This window comes from Vipera berus (genome assembly GCF_964194415.1).
Source record: "Vipera berus genome assembly, chromosome: 6".
NCBI classification, from domain to species: Eukaryota; Metazoa; Chordata; class Lepidosauria; order Squamata; family Viperidae; genus Vipera; species Vipera berus.
The window spans coordinates 37290671-37318607 of NC_138208.1; the positions used below are offsets into that span (position 1 = coordinate 37290671).

Sequence of the window (27937 nt, forward strand, 5' to 3'; positions counted from 1 at the left end):
GAAGATTTCCATAATGATATTAATTTTATAAGATGAAGCATTCCATCATTAATATTTGCTTTCTGTCTTTTCAGCTTCTCTTGGACCCTGTTGATTTTAAAACAACCCATCTAATGTTTCATACTGTTACTAAGTGCTTAATGTCAAGAGACAGATTCTTAAAAATGCGGGGTGAGAATTTATGTGATTACAGTATCTTGTGTAAAGTATCATTTTTATAAAAGTCAGAGGAAGAACCATCTATTTGGACAGAGTCTAACATTCTACTCAGTGCAAAAATCTAAACTATTCTTTGTAGATAATTATTGTGAAGTAACTTACCACCTCTCTAGATAACTGGTTCCACTGTCATACTTTTTCTTCTTCTAATGCTAAACTGGCATCTGTGTTTTTGTAACTTGAAACTATTATTCTGTATCCTGTACTCTGAAAACAGAGAACAAATTACGCTCCTTTGTGACATCTATACGACACTGTTTTTTGTTTGTTTGTTTCAGGCATGGAAATCTTGGGTAATCTTTGTAAAGCTGAAGACAATGGGGTCTTAATTTGTGAATATGTAGATCAAGAATCTTACAAAGAAATCATCTGTCATCTCACATTACCTGATGTTTTACTTGTTATATCTGCTCTGGAAGTGCTCTATATGCTCACTGAAATGGGTGAAGTGGCCTGTAGCAAAATAGCTAACGTTGATAAAAGTATAGGTGAGCTAGCAGACTGTTGTTTTTAACAAAACACTTGTATTACCAGGGCCCTCAGTAATACTTTGATAGATGCTTTTTCTGTAAAGTGATACATGGCTTGTCCTTTGTCTTAATTCCTCTTTTCTGTGCTACGGGTAATCATGTCAAGGATCATAAAGCAGTTGGCAAACTGAAAGTACTATATAAATGCCTTGCAAAAGAAGCCTTAAGTTATTTGTTCCAATGAAATTATGTGGATACTATATTTAATTTGCATAGTTCTTGTCTCAGTAAACTTTTACAGTATTATGATGAGGTGAAAAGGAAAACATAGAACCAATAGATGTGTCATAGGTAAGCAATAGACTAACATAACTAATTAAACCATTTTTGCTTATAGAAAAATATTTTTCAATTTTTAAATAAAAAGTAAGTGGAAGTGGTTATTGGAGATTTCAGTCATGAATTCTGCTTATAATGCCAAAACAAATAGAAATGTCTAGAAAAGCTATAAAGGTCTACTTTAGCTGAAATCAGTTTAATTGAATACAGTAACTTTCTGAAAGTAATTCTTTTTGTGGAACAAAATATATTAATTTATGCTAATTTATAGATACATTAGTATGCCTGGTTTCAATGGACATCCAGATGTTTGGAGGTGATGCACTCAGTGCAGTAAAACTTGTTGAACATCAAAGTACCAATCACCAAGTACTCTCTGAAATTAGGCCACAAGCAGTGGAACAAGTTTCATCACAGGGACATGCCCCTGCTACTCCAGGTTAGTATTACCCTATTGAAGTTCAGTTTAGTGATTAAGGCACCAGTCTAGAAAGCAGGAGATCATAGGTTCTAGTCCTTCCTAGGCATGAAATCTGGCTAAGTAGCTTTGGGCCAGTCACTGTCCCTCCCCAGTTCACCTCACAGGTTTGTTGAGGGGAAAATAAGAGGGGGAAGAAGAATTAAGTATATTCATCACATTGAATTATTTATAAAAATAATAAAAGTGAGATTAATTTTTTTTTTAAAAACCCTGTAGATTATATATTGAAATAAGATTAGATATGTTTGGCAGTCTTTTGTTATAGAGACATATGAATCTCTAAATTGTCATGATAGCAAAATATGAGATGTATACTTACTTCTATGCAGTAAAAGTAAGGATATGCTTAGGTGATTTCTTTCATTTTCATAAATAGTACTATGTTCTGTTTAAGTACTTTTTGTATATATTTTTATTTATATTCTTTCTGCAACATTTCTTAATATAGTTTAATGTTGGTGGATTTTTTAAAAAAAAACAGCTTTATCATCTGTCTAAAGAGCTATGGTCATTTGGTAGATATTAAAAAAAAGAGGTAGATAGGCCTGTAATTTCTTGGATCCATTTTTCCCCCATTTGGTAGATTGGAACCACATCAACTTTTTTTTCAGTCTTCAGATAGTTTCCTCTGTGGTATAGGAGCTATGAAAGATTACATTCAATCACTCCAAGATTACATCTGCCTTCTCCTTCAAAATCCTGGGTTGTAAACCATCTGATTTATTAGAAAAATCCTAATACAAAACTAAACTCGATGGAGGACAACAGGCTTCAACTGAACCTTGTCAAGACCAAATGGCTTTGAGTGCACAGAGCCCCAAGATCCAGGCCTTTGACATTTTTGGTTCTGGATGGAGTGGCACTGACCCAGAGGGATCCAATCTGCAACTTGAGGGTTCTCCTGGACTCACAGCTTCTGCTCAAAGAGCAGGTCACAGTCACAGCTAGGGGTACCTTTGCACAACTTCAGTTTGTGCACCACTTGCTGCCTGTCCTGGATCAGGAGTCCCTGCATTTAGTCATTCAAGCCCTAGTCATGCCACACTTGGACTATTGCAACACATTCTACATGGAGCATTCAGAAGCTACAGTTAAAGCTGCAATATTTGATAGCTAGATGTTTATAAATTAGTGCTGTAAATAAAAATAAAATAATATAACTCAGAACTGAGAGCAGTCTGGCTGTGACATCCATCAACCCATTGATCACCAAAATTGAGTTAACTGACCTGGCTAGCTAGATGAGTATCACCTTCCTGTCTTAGCACTCCATTTGCATCCCTCCTGAAGCTGTGGACTAAGTGAAAGAGGGTAGATAGACCCCAAAAGAAGGGTATATGATAGCTTCCCCCTACTAGAACCTCCAAATTTAGCTTAGGCTTTGGGCAGTTTTAGGCAGCAAAATGCAGCAAAATTACTAGATGACCAAAAGATCTTCATTCATGCATTCCATCCCCAAATTTGGAGCAGTTGCAATCTGTATATTGATCTCTCTGCATGGATAACTTTCTTAATTTAAAATGGAAACTGAACATTTTCTATAGTGTTTCTAAGTCTTTTAAAGAAAGAGTAATTGCAAGCAATCCAAAGATTATGTAATTTTTATATAAAATTGATAATTATTTCTTTTCATAGCACCAAGAGCACCACAACATGTTGCTCCACCACCAGGAATAGTAGAAATTGACAGTGAAAAATTTGCATGCCAGTGGTGAGTATTTAATTCTGTTGATATGTCCCATGAAATAGCTAGCTTTTGTATTCATTTCAAAACTTCATAATAATTATTGTAAATATAAACCAACAATAATGCATTCTGTTTTGAAGAAATTTTGTCAATGAATTTGAATGCTTTATTCAAGGAATAATTTCCCTGTCAGAATTTCTTAAGTTATTTCATTGTACAGTATACACATGAATATAATGAAGAGAAGTTCAGCATATTTAAATTCCATGTATGCTTTTAATATTTTGAAATGAAATAAGTTCTATTGCATTTGTTTTATTTGAGATTTTGGGGGAGTTATCTCATTGACTGCTGTAGGAATAGAATGCTATACTAGATAGGACTTTTGGTCTGTTCTCACAAAGTTCTTCCTAGGTTTTGAGGGGGAAAAACCCCACTACTTGATATTTATATATTAAATCCTCCATACTTAAGTACTTACCGTGTTTCCCTGCAAGTAAGCCCTAGCTTGATTTTTGGGGGTGGGCCTAATATAAGCCCCACCCCAAAATAAGCCCTAGTTTTGGGGTGAGTTACACACTTAAAAATCAAGCTAGGGTAGGGGTTAGGATCTGCCCCATACGCCCAGCACCCACTTACCTTGCAGCCAGGCCTCTCCGCCGGCTCACTTCTTCTGTGGCATCTTCTGCAGCCAGGCCTGCATTTCTCAGTCACAGGCCTTTCTGGAAGGCTTGTGCAGCCAAGAACCGAGCTATGGATTCAATCCATAGCTCGGTACTCACTGCATAGGCCTTCCAGAAAGGCCTGTGACTGAGAAATGCAGGCCAGAATGAAGCTGCAGAATGCAGCTCCTCCTTCTGCCCCAGAAGAAGTGGACCTGCTGGGCAGGGCTGTCAGTGCTAGAGATGAGTAAGACATCCCCCCAAAATAAGACCTGGTGCCTCTTTTAGAGACAAAAAAAGAAAGAAAGAAAAAAGACCTGGTTTTATTTTGGGGGAAACACGGTAATAATTTTCTCCAAAGGTTTTGGTATTATCAAGTTTATAAAATGTAGCACATTTTTTAACAAAAGTTTTGCTTAATTCTTGCAGCAGAGTCAACTATAAGTTTCCTTAGCAATATGGTTTAATAATTTTTATACTTTTTTTGCCTCCAAGTCAGACTTGAGTTTTGGCAAGTGGCAGTTCATTTTACCTAGTTATCTAGAAAGGGATAACTGGCTCAATTTCACCAAGCTGGCTTTCATGACTAAAACAAAATTTCAGCTCAGTTTTTCCTACTCCTAGTCCAGTATCTTAATCATTGGATCTAACTGCACAGGTGGATGAGCTTAAAAGTTCCCACGTTAAAATACTCATGCCACCCCTTAAAATAACCCCAAATAAAAGTGCTTGAACATTTCAGTTCTCTTCCTTCGTTTGACATCACAACATATCGAGATTGGACTCCAGTCAAAGTAGAGAGAACAATAGGAAGTCAGAACAGGAAAAGACTTTTTAACCATGTCTTAGAGAATATATTTTTAATCCTTTATCAAGAAGATGAATATATGTTATGACTGTGACCTATATTCATGATTATAAATACAATTATGTGTTATAATTTGAATATAAACTGAACTGCTGTACATAACCTATTCTTGGTCATATATTTCATGGATGCCTTACATTTTTAATGTTTGATGTATATTAGCTATTTAAGAGAAAACATATTTAAAGTAACTTCAGAATACAAGGCAATATGAATAAAATGTCCAACCCATATCTCATGTATTATGAATCTTTTGTAATATACACAATTCTACTGTTGGTAAAGTAGGAAGAAAAAACTTTAAGAGCTGGAAAGCATTGGCCATGGTGTTTCCAAGCTACTCTTGGCATCAGGTTGAGAAAAATTATTCTAGAATCAGGAGAAAGAAATCTTCATTAAGTTTTACTCATCCAGATTTTTCCCCCTCTATTTTCTCTCCCCAGGTTAAATGCCCATTTTGAGGTTAATTCAGATTGCTCAGTCTCCCGAGCTGAAATGTACTCTGAATATCTCTCTACATGCAGTAAATTAGCTCGAGGTGGAATTTTAACTTCGACTGGATTTTATAAATGTCTTCGGTAAGAGGAACTCATTCCTAGAATAAAACACTACTTTGGATTTTTTTTATCTATAGTTGATATAGATTGCTAAATTTGAGAAAAAATATATTTCCATTGTTGTCGACTTTAAATACAGGTAGTCCTCAGGTAGTCCTTAGAACTATTCATTTAGTGATCATTTGAAGTTACAATGGCAATGAAAAAATGACTTACAACCATTTTTCACACTTACAACCATTGCAGCATCCCCCGTGGTCATGGGATAAAAATCTAGACAATTGGCGATGACATGTATTTATGATGGTTTCATTGTCCCACGGTCATGTGATCACCTTGTGTGACCTTCTGACAAGCAAAGTCAATGGGAATGTCAGATTCACTTAACAATAGTGTTACTAAAGACCTACAGTGATTCGCTTAATAACTATGACAAGAAATGTTATAAAAAACAACTATCTTACTTAACAACAGAAATATTGGGCTCAATTGTAATCATAAGTCAAGGCTGGTTCCATGCAGTAATAACTGCTTCTTTGAAGGAGGGTGTCTTCCCTGCCGCCTTGAAGGAGGCGGTGGTGAGACCCCTCCTCAAGAAGCCTGCTTTGGACCCGGCTGTTTTAAACAACTATCGTCCAGTCTCCAACCTTCGCTTCCTGGCGAAGGTTGTTGAGAGTGTGGTGGCGCATCAGCTCCCTCTGTTCCTGGAGGAAACTGATTATCTGGACCCGTACCAATCGGGCTTCAGGCCCGGACACAGCACGGAGACGGCATTGGTCGCGCTGGTGAATGATCTCTGGAGGGCTAGGGACAGGGGTTGCTCCTCTGTCCTGGTCCTATTAGATCTCTCAGCGGCCTTCGATACCATCGACCATGGTATCCTGCTGCGGCGTCTCAGGGGGTTGGGAGTGGGAGGCACCGTCCTACGGTGGTTCTCCTCCTACCTCCAGGGCCGCTCGCAGTCGGTGTTGACAGGAGGGCAGAGATCCGCCCCGAGGTCTCTCATTTGTGGAGTCCCTCAGGGGTCGGTTCTCTCGCCCCTCCTGTTCAACATCTACATGAAGCCGCTGGGCGAGATCATTCGTGGTTTTGGGGTGGGGTATCACCAGTACGCTGATGATACCCAACTTTTTCTTTCCACCCCGAACCAACCCAGTGATGCCCTCTCCGTGATGTCCCGGTGCCTGGAGGCGGTTCAGGTCTGGATGGGGAGAAACAGGCTTCGTCTCAATCCCGCCAAGACTGAGTGGCTGTGCGTATCGGCGTCTCGGGTTAACCAAGTTATTCCACCTTTAACGATGGGGGGTGAGGTGTTACCCCCCGTTGATAGGGCTCGCAACTTGGGCGTCCTCCTGGATTCACGGCTCAATTTTGAAGATCACATAGGAGCCGTGACCAGGGGGGCTTTTGCACAGGTTCGCCTGGTGCGCCAGTTGCGTCCCTATCTGGACCGAGACGCCCTACGCACAGTCACTCATGCGCTTGTGACCTCCCGTTTGGACTACTGTAACGCTCTCTACATGGGGCTGCCCTTGAAGACCACTCGGAGGCTTCAACTGGTGCAGAATGCGGCCGCGCGAGTTGTAATGGGGGTTTCCCGATACTCCCATGTAACACCTCTACTCCGCGAGCTGCATTGGCTTCCGGTTGCCCTCCGGGTGAAATTCAAGGTGCTGGTTATCACCTATAAAGCCCTACATGGCCTGGGTCCGGGTTATTTGAGGGAACACCTGCTGCCGGCATCAAACGCCCTTCGCCCAGTGCGCTCTCACAGGGAGGGTCTGCTCAGGGTTCCGCCGGTGAGAGATTGCCGGCGGGTGACACCCAGGGATAGGGCCTTCTCAGTGGGAGCGCCTGCCCTCTGGAACCAGCTGCCGGTAGAGTTGAGGACTGCTCCCGACCTCCGATCATTCCGCCGGGGCCTGAAGACCTGGCTCTTTGAGCTCTCGGGCCCAGGCTGAGGAGAAAATTTTAACTGGGGTTTTAATGTACAGGGTGAATTTAATGCTTTTTAATTGGTTTTAACTTTTGTATGTTTTGATTTTTAATTCCCTGTAAACCGCCCTGAGTCCTCAGGGAAAGGGCGGTATACAAATGCAAATATTAAATTAAATTAAATTAAGGACTACCTATAATCACTGTTAAAAGCATTGGTTGTTTGAAAAGAGAAATAGAGGTTATACAAATTCAGTATAGTTTGCTCATTTTATTTTTCTTTCTTTTGAAAATTAACCCTTTTAACTTTCAGCCAAAAATCTAATATTATTTCCTTTGAACCTAGTGCTCTGTAATAATCCTACCTGCTGACAGAAAATCTAGGATAGATGATAGCAGTTCAAAGTACTTTTCCTTCCTCCTTACATTTTTTCTCTCCCTTATATGGCAATCATTGCTATTTAGTTCAGCTCCAAACCATATGTACTACATTTCTCCTTAATTATTGCTCAGGACAGAAATCACTCCAGACTCCACTTTTAAAGCATATTGTCTAAAAAAATCCCTACATTCTCATTCTAAATATTATTTCCTTCTTTTTGATAGAACTGTATTTCCAAATCATTCAGTGAAGAAAGTTGAGGATGCAAATAACAATGGGCAGGCTCATATTCATGTAGTAGGAGTAAAAAGGAGGGCAATACCACTCCCTGTTCAGATGTATTATCAGCAACAATCTTCTTCAACTCCTATTCTTCGGGTTGATTCTGTTCCTGAAGTAGCTCTATCTGCTTCACCAGCAGGTATTATTATATTTTGAATTTCATGTATTGTCTATTGATCAGTTTTTAGTTATTTATAAGAGCATAAATATTTTTGGTCACTGGAGAAAACAGTTATGTTTGGAAGAGTTAGTGGGAAAAGGAAGCCAGGCCGTCAAAGAATACAGTGGCTGGACGTCTTCAAAGCTGACACCAGCCAGAGCATAGAAAAAGTCAAAGAAGTAAATAGTACAAGATCGGAAGATGTGGAGACCCCTGGCCTGTAGACTCGCCAAGAATCAGACGTGACTGAATGGATAACATCATCATCATCACATCATCAAATATTTTTGAAAGTATGTTAGGAATATATTACAATAAATAAAGTCTGCTTAAAGTCCATTAAACATGACAAAAAAGCAAAAGGGAATAAAAAGGGGAAAAGAATGCAGAGGATGGTATCAATTGGTGGAAAGTTGTACTTCTCTAGCCAATGGATAAGAGGTGGTGATCTTCATCTTACAATTATATTATTTTTCTTGCAGTGAGGTCTTTCTAGGAGATAGGGGTACATTTTCTACTTAATTTTTGCTCTGCTGGCCAAAGAAAAAAATCCCAGCATATTTTCTTAATTAAATTATATAATAATTTCGTATGGACTAAATAGTTAAGATAAATGTTTAATTACATTTGAACAATTTTATTTCAATTTCTAAATAGTTGGACATTAGTTTCAAAATTATACTGTACTGAGAAAGTTAGAACCTAAAGTTACAATGATCTAATGGTGTCCAGTTTAACTGCTTAAATTAGGTTGCCATTTAATAATAATTTTTCAATTAATTAGGAAGGAAAGGAAAAAAACTGTTGTCACAGTTTCGGAATACAATAGAAAATATTTGCCCCATTACTACTGTGAGATACATAGAATTCATGGTGATGGGGCAAATATTCAATAAAGGAAGTATTCAAAGCTTAATTTAGAAATGTTAATTCTTACTGATTTCAGCATTACTGCTTCAGATTTGTTTCCCTTTATCAACAGGACTCCCACATGGATCATCAAGTATAGGAAACCATTTTCAGAGAAATCCTATTAATAATCAATCTTCAACTATAGCTGCAACACAGATGTCTTTTCCAATTCAAGGTGCATCTACAGTGGTACAGACTGTTTCCAGAATACCACAAAACCCTTTAGTTCATAGTCACCATCAACAGAATGCTTCTGTGGCTGTTATACAGAATAAAGCTCCAATTTCTTGTGATGTAGTGAAGGCCACGGTAATACAGAACACAGTTCCGCAGTGTGCAGTTCCTGTTACTATTGCTGTAGGAGGTGGAGCACAATCTTCAAATCAAAATCCTAGTACTGCAGGGCCGCAACCCTCTGTTACAGTTGTCAGCTCCCAGACTTTACTTCATCAACCTGTAATTCAGCAGTCACCTCTACATGCAGTGGTACCAGGACAAATATCCTCAGGCACTCCTGTTACAGTAATTCAACAAGCTGTACCTCAAGGTCATATATTTGGCAGAGTACAGAACATACCAGCATGCACTTCAGCAGTTTCCCAGGCTCAGCAGCTCATCACCACATCATCACAGCCAGTACAAACATCAACTCAGCAATCCACAGGTGGTAATCAGCAGCAAGATGCTGTTATTATAGCACCTCAGCAGTATGTCACAACGTCAGCATCCAATATAGTTTCTGCTACTACAGTTCAGAATTTCCAAGTTGCAACTGGACAGGTGGTTACAATTGCTGGTGTCCAGAATTCACCAACATCAAGAGTAGGGTTTCAGAATATTGCCCCAAAGCCTTCTCAGCAAGTTCCAGCAGCAGTGGCACAGCAACCAATGCAGCAATCTCAACAGCAACCACCACCACCTCAGCAAAGTGTAGTGATTGTAAGCCAACCAACTCAGCAAGGTCCAACGTATGCATCAGCCATTCACCAAATTGTTCTTACTAATCCAGCTTCAATCCCAGCTGGCCAAACTGTTCAGTTGGGTGCACAGCCAAACTTAACTCCAACTTCCTCATCATCACCTGGACCAGTTTCAAACAACCAAGTCCCCACAGTAATATCATCTCCATCTCTCACCCCTCAGTCACAAGGACCCCCTCCTACTGTCAGTCAGATGCTTTCTGTGAAGCGTCAACAACAGCAGCAGCATTCACCAGCATCATCCCAGACACAGCTGCAAGTCCAGCAGCAGCAAGTCCAGATGCAAGTTCAGCCACAACAAAATAGTCCTGGAGTGGGTCAGCCACCTTCTAATGAATCCAGTCTGATAAAACAGCTCTTGCTTCCTAAACGAGGCCCTTCTACTCCTGGTGGCAAACTTATTCTCCCAGCACCACAAATTCCTCCTTCAAACAGTGCAAGAGCTCCCAGCCCTCAAGTGGTTTATCAGATGGCTAATAACCAAGCAACAAGTTTTGGAGTTCAAGGGCAGTCTTCTGCTCAACCATTACTAGTTGGACAGCAAAATGTTCAGTTGGTCCAGAGTGCAATCCAGTCCCAAGGAACAGTACAAACGGTTCCTATTTCCAATTTACAAATATTGCCAGGCCAGTTGATTTCAAACAGCCCAGCAACTATTTTTCAAGGAACTTCTGGCAATCAGGTTACTATAACAGTTGTGCCAAATACTAGTTTTGCTACAGCAAATCCAAGTCAGGGAAATGCAACTCAAATAATTGCTCCAGCTGGAATAACAATGAGTGGGACACAAGCAACAGTTGGGCTTCAGGTGCAAGCGCTTCCACCTAACCAGGCACCTCTAGCTGGACAATCATGTTCTGCTACTGCTTCTCCATTCAAAGGAGATAAAATAATTTGCCAAAAGGAAGAAGAAGCAAAGGAAGCAACTGGTTTACATATTCATGAGCGCAAAATTGAAGTAATGGAAAACCCTTCTTGCAGAAGAGGAGCTGCAAACACCAGCAATGGCGATGCAAAAGAAAATGAAACACAGGTGGGAAGTCTTCTAAATGGAAGAAAGCATGACTCCAGTCTACCTCCAGCTAACTCAGGGAAAACTCAGAATGAGGCCAATCAGTTCTCACAAGTCAGTAATGGATCATCATTAGTCATGAATGAAAATGGAGCTCTTGGAAAGCAGAACTTTGAACAACCAGACACACAGGAATTTAAAAGTGATTTAAGGAAGCCCCTCCTTAATGGAATCTGTGACTTTGAAAAGGGCGATGGTTCCCATTTAAGCAAAAACATTCCAAATCACAAAACTTCCAACCATGTAGGAAATGGTGAAATTTCTCCACTAGAACAAGAGAATTTGGATGCCACACAACTAGATACTGCCAAAGGTGATCAAGGGGAAAGATTTTCCAATGGACCTGTTTTAGCTTTGGGGACTATGCCTGTTGTAAGCAGTACACAAGAGGCTTCAAAACTCTTAACCCAGCATCCTACTAGTACCAACCCTGATGTACCTAATGGACCTCTAGTTTCAAGTTTGAATTCAGATGTGCCTCACCAACGCCCAAGTGTAGTTGTCTCACCACAGTCAACAGCCTCTGTTATACAGGGGCATCAAATCATAGCAGTTCCACACTCAGGACTTCGTGGATCCCCAGCTACTCTGTCATCTGAAGTACGGTCAACTAATGGCACAGCAGAATGCAAAACTGTAAAGAGGCCAGCAGAGGATAATGACAGGGAAACTGTTCCAGGAATCCCCAATAAAGTAGGAGTTAGAATTGTTACAATAAGTGACCCTAACAAAGCTGGCTGTAGTGCAACTATGGTAGCTGTGCCAGCTGGAGCAGATCCAAGTACTGTAGCAAAAGTAGCAATAGAAAGTGCTGTTCAGCAAAAGCAGCAGCAGCAACAACAGCAACAGCATGCAGCACCATACATGCAAAACATGGTCACACAGGTAGGTCCTTGGTAGTCTTCATTTTCTAGCTACTAAATTTGATTTTATACATGCGTATGTATGTGGGGATATAAAGGTTCAGTGCTTATAATTTGTTCCAACAGCCTTAAAGTGAGAACTATTTTGTAAATCCTACCAGTCTGTTATCACTCATCATTTTTTGGAGAATGGTTTGTATTTATAGAAATAAATAAGTTGGGATATAATTTGATTAAGTGTAGAAGAATTGTTTTTACTTTTATTTCTTCACTGTCTTATTTCAAAAGCTGAGATGCTTTCCTACATTTTACAATTTTAAATATTTGTGTTCCTGAGTTCCTGTTCCGTTTGGATTTCAAGCTGTCTTTTGCATCTTAATGCATTCATTTGCAATGGTTGTCTTTTGTATACATCATGTATACTTTACATATGCTTTGTGCAGTATTGTATGTAAAAACATGTCAAGAAACCTGTAACCAGCTGTGTTTAATTAATAAGGTGTATTTTTCATCACTAGATCTGTTCATTAGTTTTGAAAATATATTCTTATTACTGTCTTTGTTAATGTTACTTCATACATGTGACAAAAGATGTTAATACTACATCAACAATGTGAAGACAGACCATTTAATAACATTGCTGACTCCTTTTTGACTGTTTTTAAGATACATGTTCTAATTATCTAAATTTGTCTAATCTAGATACATTTGTGATTTTTAAAATTGGGATAAACTTAAAGCATTTTTCCTTGCTTCACAACAGAGGGAATCCCATATTTTTAAATTACCGTATTTTTCGGACCATAAGACGCAACTGACCATAAGACGCACCCAGTTTTTAGAGCAGGAAAACAAGAAAAAAAATATTCTGAACCAAATAGTACCAGTATACTAAAACAGGGCTTTTCAACCTTTTCATCCATTGTACCACTTTTAGGACAAGGCAATGTCACCCAGCAATGTGTCAAAAACTTGACACCCCCCCTAAAAAAGGAAAAAAATGATAAAGTACAGGTAGTCCTCGACTTACAATGATTCACTTAGTGACCGTTCAAAGTTACGACACTGAAAAAAGTGACTTATGACCATTTTTCACACTTATGACCGTTGCAGCATCCCCAGGGTCATGTGATTTACATTCTGATGCTTGGCAATCGATTCATATTTATGATGGTCACATTGTTCCAGGGTCATGTGATTGCCTTTTGCAACCTTCTGACAAGCAAAGTTAGTGGGGAAACCAGATTCACTTAACAATCATGTTACTAATTTAATTTCTCTCTCTCCTTCTCTTTCTCTCCCTCTCTCCCCCTCCCTCTTTCTTTCTCCTCTCCTTCTTTCTTTCCCTTTCCTTCTTTCCCTATTTTTCTCTTTCCCTCTATTTCTCCCTCTTTCTCTCTCTCCCTGTTTCCCTCCCTTTCTTTTTCCTTCTCCCTCTCTATTTTTCTCTTTCCCTCTATTTCTCCCTCTTCCTCTATTTCCCTCCCTCTTTCTTTCTCCTTGTCTCTCTCTCCCTTTCTTTCTCTCACTCTTTCTCTCTCTCCCTCTATTTCCCTCCCTTTCTCCTTCTCTCTCTCCCTCTTTCTCTCCCTCTCTTTTTCTCTTTCCCTCTATTTCTCCCTCTTCCTGTATTTCCCTCCCTCTTTCTTTCTCCTTGTCTCTCTCTCCCTTTCTTTCTCTCCCTCTTTCTCTCTCTCCCTCTATTTCCCTCCCTTTCTTTCTGCTTCTCTCTCTCCCTCTTTCTCTCCCTCTCTATTTTCCTCTTTCCCTCTATTTCTCCTTCTTCCTCTGTTTCCCTCCCTCTTTCTTTCTCCTTCTCTCCCTCTTTCTCTCTCTCTATTTTTCTCTTTCTCCCCCCCTCTCTCCCTCCCTCCCTCCCATTGTCCCTTCCTTCTTTCCTTCCTTCCTTCTTTCTTCCTTCCCTCCCTCTTTGTCCTTCCCTCTCCGTGTTAGAGCAGTACCTACGGAGGCAGCCCTGCGGCCCGACTTTCTCTTGCAGAAGGCAGGGTGAAACGAAGCAAGGAATGCGAATCGGCCGATCTTGCGCTCCTGCATTCTCCTCCGCTCGGTTTCAGCTTTTCTTGCTACAAGAGAAAGCAGGCTGAAACGGAGCGAGGGAATCTCCCTTGCTTTGTTTCAGCCTGCTTTCTCTTGTAGCAAGAGAAGCTGAAACCGAGCAGAGGAGATTGCAGGAGCGCGAGATCGGCCGATTCGCATTCCTTGCTCCATTTCAGCCTGCCTTCTGCAAGAGAAAGCCGGGCCGCAGGGAGATTGCAGGAGCCAATTGCAATCTCCCTTGCTTTCACTTGCGGAGGTTGGGGCTGGCCATACGGATCACCTTCAGACCATAAGACGCACCCTTGTTTCCCCCCCCCCCACTTTGGGGGGAAAAAAGTGCGTCCTATGGTCCGAAAAATACGGTAACTATTTGTGTTTATTCTGAAAGTTAGACTTACAAAAAATATAAACTTCAATCACTTTAAATTTTCACAAAAGAAAAGAAGTTGCACAAAGGAAACAGACCATTGTTCTTTATTCTCAAGAGCCTAAGGCCTGCCCAAATCAGTATCAGTCAGATCAAGTAGTCCACTTGCATATACACTTTGGACATATTACAATAGTATAATTTCTTTGTTTCTTTATAATCTGTTATATATGTTCTCAGTCTGGCTGTGCATGATTCATTCAGTCTGAACCTCCATACAGGGCGGTTGCAAATCGACCACAGAGATCCTAGAGGAAATGCGTTACGTGAATCTCTTCTAGTCAGGTGTGGGCATGGGGTGGAAGCAACATTGCTCAGACTTCTGAATAACCTTCAGCCTTTTTAGGCCTTTCTGCAATGTTGCTATTGTTGACCACTATATCCTGTAAATTGCCCTACAAAGGTTGAACGGATAGTTTTTGTGGTGATTCATCTTTTACCTAGATGGAGCATTCTAACTGATCTTGGTTTCTGTAGTGTGGGTTACCATAAGACCCATTTTATTTCTACATGAAAAGCTGTTGTAAGGTATCGCTAATATACAAATGTCAGGCCATTATATATTACCCTCAGCTGAGCTGGCAATGTGGAAGTCTTGTACAGTTATTTGAACATGGATTAGAAGTCCATGCTATCAGATCATCTGTGCAGAGATGAAACCACAGCAAGACAGATGTATAATTTGTTAATAAATGACTGAACAATCTGAAATGTTGGTTTAATAATTACATTTGATGAGGTTGTACTTATCTGGTGTGAGAAGTCTTTATAAAACAGGGTCGTGCTTAAACAACATGACCAGAGGACCTTTTGCTCAACTTGACTGATGCTTCAGTTATAACCCTATAGCAGGGGTCAGCAACCTGAAACAGTGAAAGAGTCACTCGGAACCGGTTCCCTCACAAAAGGAAAAACTGGGAGCCGCAAAAAATGTGTGCACATGCGCGTACATGCGCACATGCGCAGAACAGGGTTTGACTGAAGAGTGGAGCCAAGGCGAGATATGCACCTATCCTGCATATTTGAATTGATTGGTTGAACTTTTTAGTCCCACTTTTTTTTGGGGGGACTGCACATGGCAGAGGACTGGGAGCCGCAAGAGATGGCTGAAAGAGCCGCATGTGGCTCCGGAGCCGCGGGTTGCAGACCTGTGCCCTATAGCATATCATAAATATATGTGTATATGTGTGTGTGTATACACACACATACACACATGTACATTTCACCTAGATTAGTAAAATACAAAATATAAATTACAAAGATCTATATTCAGATGCCAAAGTTTAGGCCATCTAACTATTGAAATGCAATGAATGAACTGAACTAGAATGCCCACATGACAGTAACTCGCTCTTTGAATCACACTGCATGACTATTATTGTTAGGTTTATTTTGTGCTTTCTTATTCCTTTTGTTTTATGTTTGTTTTTGTAGAGTTCTTGAAAACTGGCCAGGAACTTTTCAGATTAACTCAGTTGAAATGTATTGTTAAATTAATAAGCACATTTTGATTTTGATTAATCTATCATTATGAAAGGCAGCTTGCATATTTCTTCCTGACATCCTAAAGTGCACAATTTCAAGAAAAAGCAGGTTATATGTGAATTCTTTGCTTGCATAAATTGATGGTCTCAGATATACATTAGGATCTCAGAAAACTGTAAAATTAGGAATTTTATCACAGGTGCACATAACGTTTGTATAGGAAAGTCAACGGTAAATGTTTCTTCAGCCCAGAAAATAATTGTGTAAAATAAGAACATTCTGTTGTGGCACAGATCCTCTACACACCAAGCCCAGAATCCAAACATTAGTGAGAGAGGAGATCACCCTGAACTAAAAACTAGATAGTCTTAGGACCAAGCACTATTTACAGGGCATTGAAGGTTGATTGTTAGAGATTTCCTTATTTACTTTTACTTCATCTAACATTCTTTATTGTATGATTGTGGATAACCTTCACTGCATATGATAGTTTGAGGCATGAAAAAAGATTGATAGACAATGAGAAATTCCTTCAGATTTTTATGTTAATTCCCCAAATTCATTGGTTTTCTAACTTCTGAATGGAAACAGAAATTGCCAGTAAAGTGGTTTTAGTGAAATTATTTTTTAAGTTGATTGAAAACTGATTTCCTGGAGAGAATCTAATTTTTTTTCTGTTAAATGAATGTTTGTCATGTCATAAGGTTCTTTCTTTCATCTACCCCCAATTCTACAGAATATGAATGTGAAGGAGAATGCAGAGGAACATATCCAGAAAAGTTACTGAGAAAAAAAAAGCTAGTAATTTCCTGTGAGAAAGTAAATGTGTGGTTGGAGTCTATGGAGGGATTACCTATGGGTCTTGGAGTTCAAAACATGTGGTAAAACAAAAGAGAAACTGCTTTTAGACACAGGACTAACACTCCGTTTATTTATTTTATCCTGAGGCTTTCCATCTTCATCTTCACCCAAGGAATTATGTACAGAGTGGAAACAATGGTAGAATTTAAATAGTAATTATTTATTTTTCAAAATAAAGGTGCTAATTGCCTCAGGTATCTTTTTAAATTTCAAATATTTGAAGATATTTTTAACAGCTAAACTTTCTCTGCACATGCTCTTAGATAATTTTTTTAAAAATTCTTAGTCTAAACTGTGCTCATCTCAGCTGATCAACTCAGTGCAATCTCCAAGAAGCAGGTTTGGAGAGAATGTCTAGATAGTTTTTTTTACTTATGGTATAATTTTATTAATCATTTCAGTATCTAGTAAACCATCACTATTTCTTTTAAAAAGCTTTCTTTAACAGACAATTTTGGAAGGACGTATGAAACTCAGATAAATGTGAGCCATATTGGAGAAAGAATATGTTCATATCTTCTATTTGTGGATTTATTTTTAAATTATGATGCCTATGTCACAGCTGAAATGAAGGGTGTAGAAATGATGTGATAATGTAACAAATGTTCATTTACCTCAAATCACTTATACAATTGTCTGATAAAAATCATGTAAAGATTTTCTGTCTCAAGAAAATCAGTACAGCATATTATTTTCTACTGTGAAGCAGAAAAACCACCGGTGGAAAAGAATCTATATTTTCAAGAGCTGTCAATATCATTATTTCTAGTGTCTGTAAATGGTTAAACTCTTCTTCCATTGACTTCTCAGCTCCAGTGGAAAGTGAAGTGATATAAATACTTTTAACAGGATTGTTTTGTCCAAATTTTTTCTCCGCTTGGTATCTTTCATTCATATAACCTTCTGGTTTTAAGCATGATGAACATAAAATGTAATAGTCTGTCAAGTAGGAATGAAAGAGGTAATAGTCCATCTCAGTAGCAGAAGATTGCATTAGGTAGAGCAACAGACCAATGATGTCATCATCATATTAGTTATTAGATGGAATTTTTTTGTTTGAGAAAGTGAAGTGAAAGTTTGTGAACTCTTTACAACTATACGTAATCCTGTAGTACAATGTGCTCAGAATTTCATCTAAGACTGATTAATTGAAGAGATTCTGGTTAAACAATGTCCAAAACAATGTACTGTGGCATGTCTTTTTAAATATACTGCTAACAATGTATTTATTGTAGAGGTATGTAAAAGTTATAGGACAGATTATTCAGGTCTCTTAAAAGGGTAAATTGAGTCAGATATCCCAGTAAATGAGATGACAATCAAGTGCGACTTTGAGAAATAATCCCTATTAAAAACAATAACTTGGTTGTAACAATTTGAGTCTCCTGTTCAAAATGCTTATGGAAATGAATCCTGCTTCAATCAAAATAAATCTTTGTAGACCTCAGAAAAAGGGATTGTCTTCCTAGTCTACTAGGAAGACTGTAGAAGCATTGCTGATAACTATAGGTTCCTTCAATACCTTTGTTTCTCTTCCCAGGAACGTCTTTCAACAAAATTTATCCCAAGAGTAAGGTATAAAATAATCTGGAAGGACAAAAAAATGGCAAAGGAAATGCAGAAAATACATTGTCTGATTTCAATATTCATGAGTCCATCAAAAGGAAAATACTGAACAAGAATAGTGTAATAGTGTAGTGTAATAGTGTAAACAACATCTTTAGTGTAATGCCAAGTAGGAAACCACTGCTTTCCAGAAACTCCATGGCTGCATGTCATATTTGCTAAAGATCCTCTAGATGATCCAGCAGTCTATTGGAATCATGTTCAAAGAACACATATAAAAGTGGAAGTCCTTAGCATTAACAAGAAATGTGCTTGGAGAAAGTAAAACACTGCATTCCAACAAAAGAATTTCATATTGTGAAGCTATGGGAGTATCATGGAGCTACCTTTCAATCATAGGACCTGGATAGTTTACAATAATAGAGGAATAGTGGGTTCTGAATTATAATAACAAACTTTGTAGGAGAAGGTAAGGTTATTTGTCAGTGAACGGAAGCTTAAATGAATGCTGGTCATGCCACAGAACAGTAGTAAATCACAATGGCAAGCAGAATTTTACATTTTAGAATAGCTGAGTTGAAGCCCTTAATCAATTGAAATGTTGAAGTGAGCAGTTCATTCAGGACAGTACTTGAATATAAAGAAGCTATAGCACTTCTGTAGAGGGAAATAGACCAAAATATTCCAAACTGATATGTGGTATTGACAAGTACAGGAAACATTTGGAATTTTTCTTAGACTCTCTCTGAGTTCGTTAAAATCAGCTCTTTTGACATTTAAGACACTGGCTGGATTATGTTCGGTTGTTTGTGTTTGCATTATATTGAATTCCAGTATGACATAGGTCACTCTCGCCCAAAGTTCCGGCAACTTAAACTCCCTCTATCATTTCTCTATTAGTAAGAATTAGGTCCAGTATAGCTTTTCCTCTAGTTCTCTCTCTACTTTTTGGATGACAAAGTTGTCAGCTAGCTTGGTGAGGAATCTGTTTGATATCCCATTTGCTACAGAGTTTGTCTTCCAGTTTATATAAGGGTCCTACATATATTTGTTAATTGTTTAGCAAAAAGTTCATCTATTTCTTCTGCTTGATTGGGTGGCCTATACTATTCACCTATAGCAATGTCATTCTTTTTTCCTTTTATATTGAGCTTAGGAGGTTTTCATCCTTGGTTTTGTTGATTTGTTTAGAGGTGTAGTGATCTTTTATATATAATGCAATTCCATCTCCTCTTTTGTTAGGTCTGTTTCTTTTGAATAGTTTGTATCCTTCCATTAGTACATTCCAGTCATGAGTTTCATCCCACCATGTTTCAGTAACAGCAACTATATCATATTTACCATCATGTACTAGTACTTCAAGTTCACAATGTTTGCTCCCTAAACTTTGAGCATTCATGTATAGGCATTTTAATCCTTTATGGGTCTTGGGTATGTATCTTATATCTCCTACTTTGTATCTGGGTTTTTCATCCTTTCCATCACACTCTACTTCATCTTCCTCCTCCTCCCTCCCTCCTTAAATGATTGGTAATCTAGTGGTTTTTGCTTGGAATTAGGTTCTAAAGATCTTGAAGATTCCCCCCCCCCCAAATTTTAATTTAAAGCCCTTCTGATAAGATGGGCCAGTCATTTTACAAGTATATTCTTTCCAGTTTATATAGTTTTCACCAATTATTAAAACTTGACATGCTTTGTTCAGCAAAGAGACAGACTATTGCCTCTGTGTCCAATTAAAACATGATACAGTGCATGTTTTCTTGAATCTTTTGTACAATGAAACTCAGGTCATGTTGCAGGTCACAAAACTTACCAAGTTATAGATCTAGAGGTTCACAAGCATTCAATGGTCATGGATTGAAGCTTTCAGACAAGATTAAAGTTCTCATAGAACCTGTAAGAATTATTGGAATGATTTTTTTAAAAAAACAGCTTTCATTTACTTCCTTTTTAGGAGTTTGTTTCCACCTCATTTTCTTAAAAAACATAGTATATTCAAGAAGATATGTCCTCAAAACAAATGGTACAAAGAGGGAACAAATCCCTCTTTGAGAGAGATGGGTAGTTCAAAAATGTGAAAAATAAATAAAATTGTTGATATGAAGCAGAATTTACAAATTAGATGAAAGTAAAATAGAGTACTTACAGTGGATATAGAAAGTCTACACGTCCTTGTTAAAAAAATCAGTTTGTTTTTCAATTGGTTTATACAACTTATATGTTATGTTAAAGGTGGAAAGAATTCTGAAGTGATTTATCCTGGTCTTACATCTCAAAAACCTGGCATTTTAACAGGGGTGTACTTTCTATATTCACTGTAATTCTTCTATAATATTTATAGTATGCCCTTTTTTTTCTGGTGTGGTGATTGGAATAATGTGTATATTGGATGTGTGTGCACAGTATAGCACAAGGCGCTAAATTTGCCCACACACACGTAGAGCTGCTAAACATCAGGCTCTCAAGGCAAACCGGGATTACCAGCGATTTTCAGCAGTCCCATAACATACTGAACTGCATAACGAAGCCTCCAGGATCTCCATGGATTGTCATCAGGTCGGGGAGGTGCCAACGTAAGCAAAAGGAGCAGAAACAAAAGCGCAGCTGCAGAGCCGGGCTGTTGGTTTGGCTTAGGAAGTAGCCCCACAGACCAGCACTGCCAAGTATTTTTCTGAGCAACGTAAGATCCCTCATCCACAAAATCAATGAGTTACAGCTGCAGATAGCAGTAAGCAGGCTTCTCCATGAAAGTTGCATGATGATTGTCACGGAGACCTGGCTACAGTCAGCTGTACCTGATGCAGAAGTGGAGTTGACAAGCCGAGTCATTCATCGCTCCAACAGAAACAACGATTCCGGTAAGAGCAAGGGAGGAGGACTTTGTGTCTATATACATAGTGATTGGTGTGCCAACAGCAGAGTAGTTTACACCCAGAGGGCACTCTTGTCATGGCTGGGGACTTCAATCAATCCTGTCTAAAGACAGTTCTCCCCAAGTTTGTGCAGTATGTGCAATTTTCCACCAGAGGGAAGAACACTCTAGACCGTGTGTACTCTAACCTGAAACAGGCATACAGAGCATTCCCCCTCGCTCACCTGGGTACATCCGACCATCTCTCACTCCTGTTGTGCCCGAAGTATGTCGCTCTCAGAAAAAGAACTCAGACAGTCACAAAAATGGAAATCTGGCGAGAGGGTGCTGTCAGTCAACTGCAGGACTGCTTTGAAACCACTGACTGGAGTATATTCGAACATCAAGACCTGAATGTATACACGGATGCCGTACTCTTATATCAAAGCGTGCACCGACAGTGTGAAAACAGAAAAGTGCATTAGAGTTTACGGTAATTGCAAACCCTGGATGACTGCAGAGGTATGAACACTCCTGAGAGCCTGGGATTCTGCCTTTAAGGCAGGGGACAGGGATACATGTAGAGAGGCCAAGGCAAATCTCAGAAGAGGCATTGGGATGGCGAAAAAACAATATGAACATAAGGTGGAGAACCACCTAGCAGATAACCCAAAGTAAGTGTGGCAGGGACTGCAGTACCTAACCAACCATAAAGGGAAGACGAGGTACATGGTTAATACTGATGCCTTGTTGGCAGAGGAGCTGAATATCTTCTTTGCTCGCTACGAGGTGAAAGGACCAGACCCCGCAGCCTCTGCTGACTGGCCTTCTGATTCTCAGCCAGTCACTCTGTATGAACATAAGTGAAAGCTGTATTGAAGGCTGTGAATCCCAGCAAAGCTGCAGGCCCAGATGGGGTGCTGGGGATAGTGGTAAAGAATTGTGTCAATCAATTAGGGGTCCTGACAAGGATCTTTTAACATCTCCTTGCAAACGGCCTGTGTACCATTATGCTTGAAACCAGCTACCATTGTCCCAGTCCCGAAGAAAACGAATTGATTGCCTAAATGACTACAGACCTATTGCATTAACGTCTGTAGTGATGAAATGCTTTGAAAGACTGGTTCTCCAACATCTTAGGACATGCCTCCCACCGGACTTTGACAAACATCAGTTTGCCTACAGGGGAATAGGTCGACAGACAATGCCATAGCTACTGCTTTACATTCTGTAACAATTCATCGGGGAAAATCTGGAAGCTATATCAGGATGCTTTTCAGTGACTGTAGCTCGGCTTTCAACACTATTCTGCCGAGCATCCTTATTGAAAAGCTGACTGACTTGAATTTTTTCCCCTTCATCTGTGATTGGATTAAAGACTTTCTGAGGGACCGGCTACAAACAGTGAGGTCGGGTCTGTTTCATCCACCTTCCTGAAGCTTTGCACTGGCTCACCACAGGGCTGCATGCTTAGCCCCTACCTGTACTCACTGTACACATATGATTGTGTACCATCCGACCTATCCACTGTGATCATTAAGTTCGCAGATGATACCACCATAGTGGGTCTTATTACAAGTGGAGATGATACAGTGTACAGGGGGGAGATACAAAAACTATTCTTATGGTGTCTAGAGAACAACTTGCACCTGAACATCGGCAAGACAAAGAAGATGGTGCTAGACTTCTGGAGAAAAAGAGAGGAACCTGCCCCACTTTACATTGGGGTGGGGCTGTGTGGAGAGACTCCCAATTCCTGGGAGTCTACCTCTGAAGATCTTACCTGGAAAGTCAATAAACCCAGGTGGCCAGAAAGGCCCAACAGAGACTCCACTTCCTCAGGGCCTTGCAGAAGAACAGGGTAGAACAACGGCTAATGACCTTTTACTGGTCTATTATAGAGAGTGTCCTCTCGCACTGTATTGTGGTTTGGTATGCTAGCCTGACAGCTGCAGATAGGAAGATATTACAGAGGGTTTGTTTTTGTGCTGTGGTGAACACAGCACAAAACATAGTGGACTGTCTCCTGACACCACTGGATGACATCGCCAGGGCCCGCTGCCTTGGAAGATGGAGGAAAATTCTCTGGGATGATTCACACCCTGGTCAGTACCTCTACTCTCCTACCATCGGGTAGGAGATATAGGAGTATAGCCAGCTGCACCAACAGGCTGAAGAACAGCTTTTATCCATGGGCTGTCAGGCTCCTGAACGGGAAATAACTTTATGTACGATTGACTTGCAAGGCTGGTGCGTTGTGCAATTAGCTTACATGGTGTAATAAGATGATGGGTTTGTTGTCACTGTGAGTTGGGGGGCACGAAGGGAGGCTCAGCCAATCTCATTGTATACATGTTGTACTTTGATAATAAAGGTTCATTCATTCATTACAGTGAACTTACACCAGGAAAACTTTATTCACAGGATAAAGATAATTTTAAATAACTTGCAAATTAATACATCTGTAAGAGTTTAACATGAAGACATACTTCTACATGATGCTTTTGTGCACAAATATTTTGGGATACTTGAATACAATAAGTTAAAAAAACAAGATAAAGCAGATTTTGAAGAATGCATTAGTAAAAGTGGCATCCATTCCTAATATCCATTTCATTCTTGGTTACTGTGCATTTCTGTTCTGTAGTCAGTTTTATTGACTATTCTAAAACCTGCCTCATGAAAATCTTGATAATTTCTAATTAGTACATTAAATGTTTTCTCTAATGCCAAAGAAGTCATGGAAACTCTGAATAGTTTCCAGGTAGTGGTCATAAAATTAATAAAAGGAAAACAATTTGACAATGTTCCACACAAGTTGCAGTTTCATGGATAGGGAATTACGTTGCTTCTGATAATATACAACTGACACTGTGACTCATTCCTTTAAATTTTGCAAGAATTTTTGGACTTGCTGCATAATCTGATGAAGCAGGTGGGCTCTGCACAAAATCTGTTTCTTATCAGCTTCTGTTAGGTCACCAATTTATTATTTATAAAATTTATAAAGCAAATGCATAGTTGCAGGAATTATTTAAGCTCTGTTCTGTCTATAAAGCTATGAAGCCAGTAGACATAATGATCAAGTCTGTAAATTGAATGTTCTTTCTGAAGACCATAATTCATACTGGGGTACATTCAATAATCTATTGATAGCCAGGCCAAGCTTTCATACTAAGTTATAGGAGTTTAGTGCAAGAGGATTACAATTTATATTTAGTCTTTTATACTTACAGTGAGAGAAAACATTTGATCCCCTGCTGATTTTGTACATTTGCCCACTGACAAAAGAATGATCAGTGTATAATTTTAATGGTAGGTTTATTTTAACGGTGAGAGACCAAATTAAAAAAAATCCAGAAAATTTCAAAAAAAGTTATAAATTGACTTGCATTTTAATGAGTGGAATACATATTTGATCCCTTCGCAAAACATGACTTAGTATTTGGTGGCGAAAGTCTTGCTAGCAATCACAGAGGCCAGACGTTTCTTGTAGTTGGCCACCAGATTTGCACATATCTCAGGAGGGATTTTGTTCCATTTTGCACATCCTCTCCAAGTCATTAAGGTTTCGAGGCTGACGTTTGGCAGCTTGAACCTTCAGCTCCCTCCACAGATTTTCTATGGGATTAAGGTCTGGAGACTGGCTAGGCCACTCCAGGACCTTAATGTGCTTCTTGAGCCACTCCTTTGTTCCCTTGGCCATGTGTTTTGGGTCATTGTCATGCTAAAATACCCATCCACGACCCATTTTCAGTGCCCTGGATGTGGGAAGGAGGTTCTCACCCAAGATTTGATGACACATGCTTTGATGCGTGAAGTTGTCCTGTCCCCTTAGCAGAAAAACACCCTCAAAGCATAATGTTTCCACCTCCATGTTTAATGGCGGGGATGGTGTTCTTGGGTTCATAGACAGCATTCCTCCTCCAAACACGGTGAGTTGAGTTGATGCCAAAGAGCTCGATTTTAGTCTCAGCTGACCACAACACTTTCACCCAGTTCTCTGAATCATTCAGATGTTCATTGGCAAACTTCAGATGGGCCTGTACATGTGCTTTCTTGAGCAGGGGGATCTTGCGGCCGCTGTAGGATTTCAGTCCTTCACGGCGTAGTGTGTTACCAATTGTTTTCTTGGTGATTATGGTCCAAGCTGCCTTGAGATCATTGACAAGATTCTCCCATATAGTTCTGGGTTGATTCCTATTCTCATGATCATTGAAACTCCACGAGGTGAGATCTTGCACGGAGCCCCAGACCAAGGGAGATTAACAGTTATTTTGTATTTCTTCCATTTGTGAATAATCTCACCAACTGTTGTCACCTTCTCACCAAACTGCTTGTTGATAGTCTTGTAGCCCATTCCAGACTTGTATAGGTCTACAATCTTGTCCCTGACATCCTTGGAGAGCTCTTTGGTCTTGGCCATGGTGGAGAGTTTGTAATCTGATTGATTGATTGCTTCTGTGGACAGGTGTCTTTTATATAGGTAACAAACTAATATTAGGAGCACTCCCTTTAAGAGAGTGTTCTAATCTCAGCTCATTACCTGTATAAAAGACACCTGGGAGCCAAAAATCTTGCTGATTGATAGGGGATCAAATACCTATTTCACTCATTAAAATATAAATCAATTTATAACTTTCTTGAAATGCGTTTTTCTGGATTTTTTTGTTGTTATTCTGTCTCTCAGTGTTAGGCTGATCATTTCTTTGTCAGTGGGCAAACGTACAAAATCAGCAGGGGATCAATATTTTTATTCCCTCACTGTACGTATACTTGGGGTTGGGGATTGCTACCATATTAGGAGATGAAGGAAACTTTGGAAAGTTACACAAATAACAAAAACAGTGTTTTAGCTTAACATTTACATTGACATGCTATTTTTAAGTACTCTTTATCATCCATCTGAAGTGCTTCAAGAAGTATTTTGTGTGATTTTTCCGCTATAGGGGAATGTCAGTGTATGTATTTTTGTGTATGTCTATACACTTTCACATATACACTCATGATTAATGTGTTTAATAGCATATATATTGATGTCAAATAATGATATGGTTCTTAAGAGCTGCTAATTCAGGGTTTTTTTTAATGTATCTAACAGGCATTGAAAGGAGTCAGAAATAATGCAGTAGCTTTGCTTTAAATTGCTTAGTGTGAAAAATATTGCTAAAACGATGCAGTATATTTTAAATTGCCCAGTTGCCATTTTTTTCTGTAAAAAGCAGTTGCCATCTGGAAATCTTCCTTAAAAATGTGTCTAATTCTGTGCTGAGTAAAAATAGAGCAGATACAAATAGTCTCTTCAGCAAATTTGGAAATAGAACATAGACTTCTATTTTTATTTTTATTTTACTCTGTAAAGATAGTGTTTACAATCTACTTCTTGTTGAAATAATACCATGGAAAGCTAATCATGATATAGAGCTCTTTAGTGGTTTACATATATGAAATTGTAAGGGTTAGGGTTAGGGTAAGACAAAATCACCGGATGTTGGGAAAAGTATGAATTTGTTATATAAATCTTATTTTTAATTTTCTCACAGAGCACATCTGTAATACCAGTACCAACAATGCAAGTTCAAGGTCCATCTGTCAGTTTGCCACCTTCTATATATACTGTATCAAATCCACATGCAGAACAAATGAAAAAACCTGGGCAAAATTTCATGTGTCTTTGGCAATCCTGTAAAAAGTGAGTGTTTCCATGATCCTTGCTAAGGATTAGTTTTATACGATATGTTTATGTGGTATGTTTTTGCTGACTGCATCAGTTTTAAATGCTTTGAAGCACTGAGTGTACTTTATATGCATACTGGATTTTTCAGGGGTGGGGGTTTTTTTTGGGGGGGGGAGATACAGGAATCAGACCTGCCTCTGAAAACATTTGTTGTTGTTGTTAGCTGCAAAGTCGTGTCCAACCCATCGCGACCCTATGGACAACGTTCCTCCAGGCCTTCCTGTCCTCTACCATCTTCTGGAGTCCATTTAAGCTCACGCCTACTGCTTCAGTGACTCCATCCAGCCACCTCATTCTCTGTCATCCCCTTCTTCTCTTGCCCTCAATCTTTCCCAGCATTTGGCTCTTCTCCACTGAGTCCTTCCGTCTCATTAGGTGGCCAAAGTATTTGAGTTTTAGCTTCAGGATCTGGCCTTCTAAAGAGCAGTCAGGGTTGATCTCCCCTAGGACTGACCGGTTTGATCGCCTTGCAGTCCAAGGGACTCGCAGGAGTCTTCTCCAGCACCATAGTTCAAAGGCCTCAATTCTTTTTTTTAAATAATCTTTATTAATTATTTACATTAAAAATGACAACAAATAGTACAAAGGGAACAAACAAAATAAACCGAGAGTTATATCTACTCTCCTATTAACAAAAAAGTTTATCATCCCAGCTAAACTTTCCAATGCCTAGAGCACAGGTCGGCAACCTGCGGCTCCGGAGCCGCATGCGGCTCTTTGAGCCGTCTCTTGCGGCTCCCAGCCGCCCGGTGTGCGCGCACCTCTTCCAACGGGCAGTGGTGCGCGCGCACCTCTCCAAATGGAGAGTGGCACCGCCCGTTTGGAGAGGTGCACGCGCACCTCCCCGAATGGGCGGAGGTGCGCGCGCACCTCCCCAAACCTTTGGAGAGGTGCGCGCGTACCTCCGCGCGAATGGGCAGCGGTGCCGCTCTTTCAGGAAGCTGCCGCGGCCCGTCTGTGAAGCTGCCGAAAGCGGCAGCTTAGCAGACGGGCCGCGGCAGCTTCCTCAAAGAGCGGCGCCCCTGCCCATTCCGAGAGGTGCGCGCGCACCTCTCCGAACGACCGGAGTTGCGCGCGCACCTC

At 39.7% G+C, this 27937-nt stretch overlaps 2 protein-coding genes across 2 annotated transcripts in view; one reads left to right on the top strand and one right to left on the bottom strand.

The window, feature by feature from the left end:
- Nucleotides 1-27937, bottom strand: part of SLC38A1 (solute carrier family 38 member 1) — a 540785-nt gene that overhangs the window by 189800 nt on the left and 323048 nt on the right. The gene's annotated exons all lie outside the window — the stretch shown is intronic.
- ARID2 (AT-rich interaction domain 2) overlaps nt 1-27937 on the top strand; it is a 182451-nt gene that overhangs the window by 111833 nt on the left and 42681 nt on the right. The window contains exons 9-16 of the mRNA XM_081330945.1: nt 75-171; nt 498-707; nt 1300-1467; nt 3145-3220; nt 5170-5304; nt 7825-8021; nt 9025-11891; nt 26661-26809. Coding sequence (XP_081187071.1) covers nt 75-171; nt 498-707; nt 1300-1467; nt 3145-3220; nt 5170-5304; nt 7825-8021; nt 9025-11891; nt 26661-26809 — 3899 coding nt within the window. The remainder of the gene's footprint in view (nt 1-74; nt 172-497; nt 708-1299; nt 1468-3144; nt 3221-5169; nt 5305-7824; nt 8022-9024; nt 11892-26660; nt 26810-27937) is intronic.